Genomic DNA, 8,884 nt, shown 5'->3' with positions numbered 1-8,884 from the left:
CTTGATGCTATTTTGTCCTTTGATGCCCCGCCTGTGGATCAAATTCCGGCAGGGAAAAAGAATGCGTTTTACAATGCCCTATTGCACTGCTTTCAAACGCTCAGAGATCATTACGGACAAACCTCGTTTTCTTTGGGGACGCCTGGAGAATTCGGGGCCCGTAGTGAGATTGATCGAAAAGCAGATAGAGTAAGGCGGGCTTTGGGGACGCTTCCAGCTGATGTTAATCTGATACCTGAACATCTGGCCACTAGACTAGTCGCGCTTGAAGCTGTCACTGGTGCCTGTAATTCTCGTACCAGACATTATATTATTTCTACTCTGATGCCACAGAATTTGGTTCCTCCCCCCTCATTCTGCGATAGCTGGGGCAGTTATTACGGGTGGACTTATCGTTCGATATTTGGGAAACCGTTAATCACAAATCTCGGTGATGTGCTGCGTCATATTTTGCAAAAGTTTGGTATTTCAGCTGCATATTCTCTTGGCATGCTGGTTACTATGAGTAATTTTGATCAAGTATGGGAGATTTTAAAAGACGTCATGCCTGATACCTCTATTCGTATTGATCTTAGTAATCGTTTAAGTGCATTGGCCCCGGCTGATCGACATGAGCAGTTCCCATTCATTATCCAGCAAGTCTTCGAGGCGGCTGGTCGTCCATTAATCCCTTCTAAGCCACTTAAACAGGCTCAGCCAGGGTCTGACAGACCCAGGGAAAGGGGCAGAGAGATCCAGCGCACTCAGCCTGAGAAAACTTCCAGACGGGTGAGTTTTAATTTCAGGAATCCTTCTTCCCAGGATAGAAATCAGAGGGACAATAGGGGGTTTGGGAATTCTAGGCAGGATTATACACCCCCCCCCCTCCACGAAATCCCTCTAATACTGGGTGGGTTCCCTGCTATCCTGTGAGGGATAATCGAGGGACCCCTCCTGCCCGCTTTCCAGCTCCTGAGAAACCTCCAGCGGTGTCCGGAGCTGTAACTAAGGCAGACCGCCCTCCCCCTTCTTCTCACAAAAAGCCTGTGAAGCGAGCCACTTTCCATGGCAATGCTGGCTCCATGTCTAAACCCCCTGTGGATCCAGAATAAGGAGCAGGGTGATCTATTTGTGGGCATGATGGACTCAGGTACTACAATTAATATCCTGACTAGAGAATGGGATACAATTCAATATTTAAATGAAAATGTCACAATTACTATGTTTGCAGGGAAGCATTCTCAAGCTCCCTTGGCGACTGTAGAAATCTTTTCCCCTTACTTCAAAGGGTCCCGAACCATAAAAGTGGCATGTTTATTTGATGAGGAGGATCCTTTTGCAATTTATTTCACACAGGCTGCTGTGCCTGTTTTGCCTTCTATGATGTTGGAGGACCCCCTTTATGGCTTTGAGGCTGTAAAAGCTTCATTTTCTCCTCAGCTCAAATCCATCATTGGAGAGGCTGAGCTGCAGAATTTGTTTACTGAATGGCTTAAGTTAGGAGTCGTTCAGCTCTATCATACCCACACTGGTTTAGTACAGACCCCTAAGCCAATAGAGATAGTTTTAAATAAGCCTTTCAGTCCTCAAAAACAGTATCCTGTTCATAAGAAATTCTATAATGATTTAAATATTATTATTTCTCAGAAACTTACTCAGGGTGTTTTAATTGAGGAATATTCTGAATTTAATTCACCCCTCCTTCCTGTGCCCAAACCAAATGGGAGTACTCGTATGGTCATTGACTATAGGGTACTTAACGCCTCTTCTGAGACAGTTGCGGCTCAGACTTTGAATCCTGCATCTACAATTGATAATTTGCCACGACCTAGGTGGAAAGCCACCTTGGATCTAGCTAATGGTTTTTGGAGTATTCCGATTAGCACTTCCCCTGTCACTGCATTCACATTCAGGGGTAAGCAGTATTAGTATACCAGGCTCCCTCAGGGTTTTAAAAATTCCCCTGTTTTATTTTCTGCTGCCGTTGAGGAACTCCTTCAACGACATAACATTGATAATGCTGTTCCTTATGTTGATGATATATATCTGGCTTCTGATCAGCTGGATGTGCTTTGGGATTCTGTTGTTAAACTAATACAGGTACTGGGTGAGGAAGGCTTTGTAGTTAATTTTGCCAAAGCCAGAATTGGTTTTGAGGAAGTTAAGTTTCTGGGATTTTTAATCGGGGTGGCAGGTGCTAGCCTTGCCCCCACCCTCCAAGAAAAGATTATATCCTTCCCGGTGCCTAAGACATCTCGCCAATTGCAAGTAATCATGGGGACACTTAATTTTGCACGTAAAACTGTGCCTAGTTTTGCCTCATTAGCAGCCCCCTTGTATGATTTGCTTAAAGGAGATGCCGTTGTGGCACGTGATTGGACTGCTGTTCATTCTGAATGTTTGAGAGCGCTGCAAGAGGCTGTCAAAGTTTCAGCCCCTTTGGCGCACCGTAAATCATCTAAAGTTTAGATGTCACGTTGCAGGTTTCTGACTCTCATTTCTTGGCTACAATCAGTAACCATGCTGAATCTCAGCCCATATGTTATATTACACATACTTTCTCTCAGCCTGAGAGGAAATTTAATATTGTGGAGCGTACACTGACGGCTGTCAGATATTGCCTGTCTAAAGTCTCTGCTCTTGCTCAGGGTAAGATTATTCATTGTTATACTGGGATTCCCCAGTTACAGGCTGTCACTCGCCATTCCCTCCCAGAGAGTAGGGCTCTCTCCACACGCTGGGTTCAATGGCGTGCTGATCAATATAGAGACGATGTGCAATTCCATTATCAGAATGGTTTGGCTGATTCTGACATTATTTTAACTTGTGAGGATCTTTGCTTAACTACTGAGACGGATAGGCTCCTTCCTCCTATTTATCGGAAGGTTCAATTGGTAATTTTTACTGATGGTTCTGCCACACCCTCGGGTGACTATCTTACTGCATTTTTTGCTGGTGCGGCTAATGTTATTTTAACTCCTAATAAAAGGGGTCAGTGGAAAGTCTTTGCCACACATACATGGCGATTAGGTGATATGAGTTCACAGCAGGCGGAGCTGATTGCCTTTCAAAAGGCTTTGACACATATTGAGCAGACGCCCAATTTGGATCCTGAAAGATCCGTTATGGTTTGTTCTGATTCTACATATGTGGTGTCTGGGTTTAATTCACATATGAAAGTGTGGGAAAACAGTGACTTTTTAGATGTTACAGGCAAGCCTATTGCACACAGAGCTCACTGGAGATTAATTTTTTCTATTTCACAGAAACTTACTGTGCAGGTGCTTGTCTTGCATGTGCCTGCTCACCAGACCGTGGGCTGGTACTCTCGTTACAATTCTTTGGCAGATGAAGCAGCTAAATTGGCTGCCTCTCAGCAAGAGATAACTGTAAGGGCACGTCTTGCTAGGCATGGCTCCTTACATTTGAATGCGGCTACTTTGTGCCAGCATTCAGATGGGGTTTTGACTAGAAGTCAGGCAAAGAAAATGGTCAGTGACTGTTTGGATTGTCAGCGCACAAATCCCAAACGGACTGGACACCCTTATGTTGAAGGGACACTTCCACGGGGAATTAGACCAGGGCAGGTGGTCTATATGGATCATGTTGGTCCCCTTACTTCTTCCCGTGGTTACAGACATATTTTGGTTGTACTTGATTGCTTTACTGGCTTTGTGTTTCTATTTGCACAGAAACGCATTACTGCTTTTGTAACTGTTAACCGTCTGGCTATTGTATTTGGTATTTTGCCTTTTCAGTTTCTTTGCACAGACGGCGGTCCAGCCTTTAAAAATGCTGAGGTTGAGACCTTTTGTGCTGATCATAGCGTTACTCATCGATTCTCCTACCCACATCGTCCAGAATCTAATGGAATGGTTGAAAGGATTAATGGTGAGGTTAAGCGTAGTCTGCAAATTTTTGCCTTGCAATCTAACCCCAGTAATTGGTACCTTCATCTTCCGGAGATCCAAATCCGGATTAATTGTACCATAACTGCCAATCATGAAGCTCCCGCTATGTCTCTCTTTGGGTTCTCTATGCTTGAAAATATGGCCTCCTCAGAAGCTATGGTTACTTCTGACAAGGCCTCTCGGAGTCCAAATCCTTTTCGGATTGGTTCTGTAGTTTTGAGCAAAACGCATGTTCGTGGCTCTTTAGAACCATACTGGTCTAATCCCTTTATTGTTACAGAACTTCTAGGTGACTCGGGACTGTTGCTTTCTGACTCTGAGGATCCAAAGAATAGGAAAGTTGTGTCCATTAGAGATGTCAAGTTGGTATCCGAGACATTGGGGTTTTCCGGTACCAGAGCCTCGGTTCAACCCCCAGCCTCTGCTGCATCCGCAGTTTCCGCTGATGCCAATGGGTCAGGAGGATCTACCGCTGCCCAGCGCTCCCACTGCTCCTGCAATTGATGTCATTCTCAGCGGTGACATGGCTGTGCCTACCCCGGAGCAGGAAGATCAGGTCGTTCTCAGTGTAGCTTGTCCCGCATCTGAGCGTCCTCCATGTTTCACTCGCTTTCAGCAGAAGCTTTTGCTTGCATGCTGTATGGTTTGTTCCCCAATCAGTACCTTTTTGCATGCTGTGTTTCTTTTTTACAGACCTTATTGTAAGTATGTTATTGCTTGCTGGGTGCTTTTAATTATTGCATCTCCTATCTCACTATTTTATCTCTTATCTAATACCCAGCTGCATTCCACCTTTTCTCCCGCAGCTTCACAGGAGCTCCGTTATTCACACTCACATGTCAGTAAGCGCTCACCTTCTGAGCCTTTGTCTCTTCTGGCAGTGCCTTTGCCTTCTGGTGTTATTCTTGTTCCATACCATGGCTGGCTGGTGCAAGATCCTGTTTTATTGCATATTGATGTTCCTTTCAGGTTTTACACTCACCAGGTTTGGCAAGGCATCTCTCCGGAGTCCCTGCCTGCGGGTCTAGAGTCCAGACTTGTTGCTCTGTTTCTGCAGCTGGAGCGTTCCTCCCTGCAGCTTTCTTCCATCACTTCGGAATCTCCTCTTGATGGCTTCCGTGCAGAGTTCTGTTCGATTAGATATCAGAACTTGTTCCTGGGTTTCAGAGCAGTGAGTGTCAATCTTACTGGGATCCTTGAAACTCCATCCTGGAAACTGCAGCACTGCTCTCAACCACATATTGGTGCTTCTGAACAGTTCCAGCGGCTGTTTGCCCTTCGTCCTTGTTTTCATAATGGATCTTGTGCCTGCATCAATCCCCTTTCGAAGGTGCCTCTGGAGGACTCCTTGTCTGGCTCTAATTATGAATTTTCAGGTTTGATTAAAGGTCTCATTTTCTCCTGGATGGACATCTTTCCTGAGGTAACACTTTCTTACGCTAATTATTCCACATGGGGGGGAGAGGATACAGGATTCCCCCTTCCAATGATTAAGGACTCTCTGTCTTATGTTTGTAGACTACCTTATGAAATTCTGTTTTTAAATAGTACACATTATCATGTCTTTTGTGATGAATTGCCTGTCTCTTTTACACATTGGCGTGGAATTTCTTTTTATAATTTATCTTTGTGGAATAATGCGTGCGGGAATAATCCATTCTTTTGTACCCGTTCCTCGTCCACCCAGATGAATTGCTTTTGTTGCCCTAGTTGGCAATATCAGGTTAATCTTTGTAATAAAAGGTTTTCTAATAGGGTATGGGGACCCTTCTTTACTCAGGAGGCTAATTTTTTTCAAAATGCACCTGTGCTAGGCCGGTCTTTGACCGCTGCCTGTATCAGGGGTTTAGCTGAGGGGTTAAATGACACTCAGGTTACTTCTGTGTTAGATTTAATTGTACAGACAAAATGGCTGAATGACTCATTTCCCTTGCCCGCTTGGGTGATGAGAACAGCCAACAGAAAGCGCAGGAATGCTTTGAAACAGGAGGTTCAAAATACATTCCTTAATCTTAATGATAGAATTAAAACTGCTATAAAAGGTATTCAATCTAATGAATATCAGCTAAGAGCAGGTATTTTTCAATTAAGGGATTACTTAGCTCAAATCTTACAGTTAGGGATTGATGCCATATCCACAACTGATGAGAAAATACAGGTTCTAGCAAGAATAGAACAGCTTACTCACTTTATTGATGGTCTTACTTCCCCAAAACCCAAATGGGGAGACCTTCAATTGGGAAAAATATTAGAGGAAATAAACCTCATAGCTGAGCAAATTCAGTATGCCCATGTTGAGGCTTCACAAGTTATTTTGCAGGTCAGCAAACATGAAATGGGAAAAGAACCATGGGCAACCTTAGGTTCAACCCTAGTACAAGGGGTCAGACGTATCTTTCTCCCAATCACTACTCAGGTCTATAAACGTTGCTGGGAAATCCAGAACTTTGGTCAGTTCTTGGAAAGCTCAAATGGAAGCAACACCTGGATTAAAACAATTAAAATCTTTGAACCAACCCACTTGTGTATTAATAATGCTGGTTATCACTGGATCATAGCACAAGGTTGTCACAAAGTTCCTGTAACTGTGTGTAATTCCCTGGTGCAGGTCTCTAATACATGCCTCACACTAGAGGGAGAAGCTGATTGTCCTCTAGAACCGAATCCCGGTCCTCTAGTAGAAGTTTTTTTGAAATTACCCAATGGATCTTATATCCTTCGGTCAAACAAAGCACAGTGTGGGTTTCAACCGGGAATATTGTATTTAGTTACTGCACTATCTGTCATTAAGTGTGGACCGTGGGAATTTTTTCCTACACTTAGTGCCCGGTTAACTGAAACAATAAAGTACATGGAATTTAAACCAGTACAATTCACTGAGTTAAAAATGTTATTGACTCATGTTTTAAATGTAAATGTATTATTAAGAAATTTGTCTTCACTTTGGTTAATGTCAGAGGATGAGTTTTTACAACATCTGAGAATGATAGAACTAACAGCTAGTGAATGGGAGCTGATCCTAGACGAGCTACTGAAGCCAGAGGTATTTTCAAATGCCCTGGGTCGTGCTTTTTCTGGATTAGTGGGTGGAATAGCTAAAACAGCTGTTGGTGTAGTTAAAACCATAATGGAAGGGGCAGGTGGACTCCTTCATGACTTAGGGATCAATTTATTCCCATTAATCCTGGGAATCATAGTAATAATTGGTGTTCTTTTCTTCTGTCTTAGGAGAAATTAGAACGAAGAGCAGCGAACCAGAAATGGCAGGTGTAAACTCAAAGATACATATTCCAGCTAATCCTAGGAAGAATGCGATGATTGTCTGCCTGGGACCTGATCTCATAAATGAGTATGCTGATTATGGAAGCTGGATGTATTCAGAAAACAATCCTGATACATGTGCACCTTATTATCTGCATAAAAACTGTGATATTTTATTTAAGTTCCCACAATATTCCTATTGCTGGACTTGGCCAAGAAGACTGGCATCTGTTCGTGAAGCACTACGAAGAACCTTGAGTGCTCCCATTTGTCAGTGTGCTCCCTGGGAACTTGTGCCCTGCTACTTCAATATCTACTCTTTGGCAGAATATCAATTAGGATATGGACATGGCCTATCAAATGCCAATCCTGTTGCTTCAGATGGAAATTCAAGAGCCTCCAGTCCGGGGTTAAGCTCGAATTGGTTTCCAGTACCTAGTCCACAGTCTTTTGCGACGGATGAAGAATTGGATCCAATGCACCTTGCTCCGGCTAATTCTCTAACAGATGAAGGACAAGACTTTGTGCTTTGGCTGAATGCAGCTCTCTCCTCTGAGGATGATCAATCAGTCATTCTCCAACATCAGCAACCAAATCCTACTCAAGATTCTGCTCCGACTAGACCAGCAGTGGAAGGCGAGCAAACAGATTCCAATATCTATAATTAGTCAGACTGACTTCACAGATATCTGAAACGTCTGATCCGGCTGGATCTACTGAGAACTGTGAATAACTGTCTATTATTGACTGGACTGGTATGTGTCTTATTCAAAATGCACCTTGCCATTTCAGGATCGTAGCTCATCAATTGGTAAGTATAATAGGCATTTAATGCCCACAGATCCCTATACATGATGGAATCAGTGATGACACATCACAGATTTCTGACCCATAAAGATTATTTTAATTATGAACCCTCATCTTATTTGACTGGATGAGTAGCTTCAAATTTAAAATTTACATTCCCTGGGTATGAATGTTCTCTATTTCCCATAAGGAAATATTGAGAAATTCTTTATATCTGGTTATTATTAGAAACAAACTCAGATTTGTCAACTCATATCTCTTTATATTCAATTTGGTAATGTAACCAATTTTTATTACACTTGTATTATTACATTTGATTTTCACTTGTATCTATGCAATGTTGAGCACTGACACAACTTATTATATGTAGTTTATTGTGTGATTATTTTCCCCCAGGCTTATTAGTGCCTTACTGATTTATATGTATCTAGCTATGTCTAGTATTTGTTTTACTGACTCCATGGGGGGGTGTCAGAAAATATCTTAATATTTTGTGCTTTATTGATAATTACTTATATTTAGTGAAGTCAGTAATCAATTAGCCATAAAGAAACATGTTAGCATTTAATACCCATAAGCCTTTACTTTTAAAAGCCATGACATCGGTCATGGCTGTGCTGAAAAAGCTCCAGCACATAGCTTTCACCTTTACCCTACTTAAAACCTCAAGATTTCACCTTTGTCCCACTTTCAGACTTTGAGAGTACAGTTGTTTACCACTTTCTCTTATCTCAAGTAAGAAAACACCTGCATTTTATGACATTGAGCATCCTAACGCAGGTGGCATGATTGACCACCCTAAAAACAGATGGCCAATAAATTAAGCGTGACTCTTGTGACAGAAGGGAGTGAAAAAGATTTTCTCTTAGAACTACAAAAGAAATCCAATTAAAAATCAAAAATGGGCGAAGCTATAAACAGAATAA

General features: G+C 42.4%; 1 protein-coding gene across 1 annotated transcript; it reads left to right on the top strand.

The window, feature by feature from the left end:
• The first annotated feature begins 4,395 nt into the window (after positions 1–4,395).
• On the top strand, positions 4,396–8,139 carry LOC115085644. The gene is made up of 2 exons (XM_029591918.1): positions 4,396–5,313; positions 7,119–8,139. The coding sequence occupies exons 1-2, from the start codon at positions 4,414–4,416 to the stop codon at positions 7,161–7,163; spliced, it is 945 nt and encodes a 314-aa protein (XP_029447778.1). The 5' UTR covers positions 4,396–4,413; the 3' UTR covers positions 7,164–8,139.
• Positions 8,140–8,884: the final 745 nt, after the last annotated feature.

Source organism: Rhinatrema bivittatum, chromosome 2, assembly GCF_901001135.1.
Source record: "Rhinatrema bivittatum chromosome 2, aRhiBiv1.1, whole genome shotgun sequence".
Classification (NCBI taxonomy): Eukaryota; Metazoa; Chordata; class Amphibia; order Gymnophiona; family Rhinatrematidae; genus Rhinatrema; species Rhinatrema bivittatum.
This window is presented reverse-complemented; position numbering and strand designations above follow the sequence as displayed.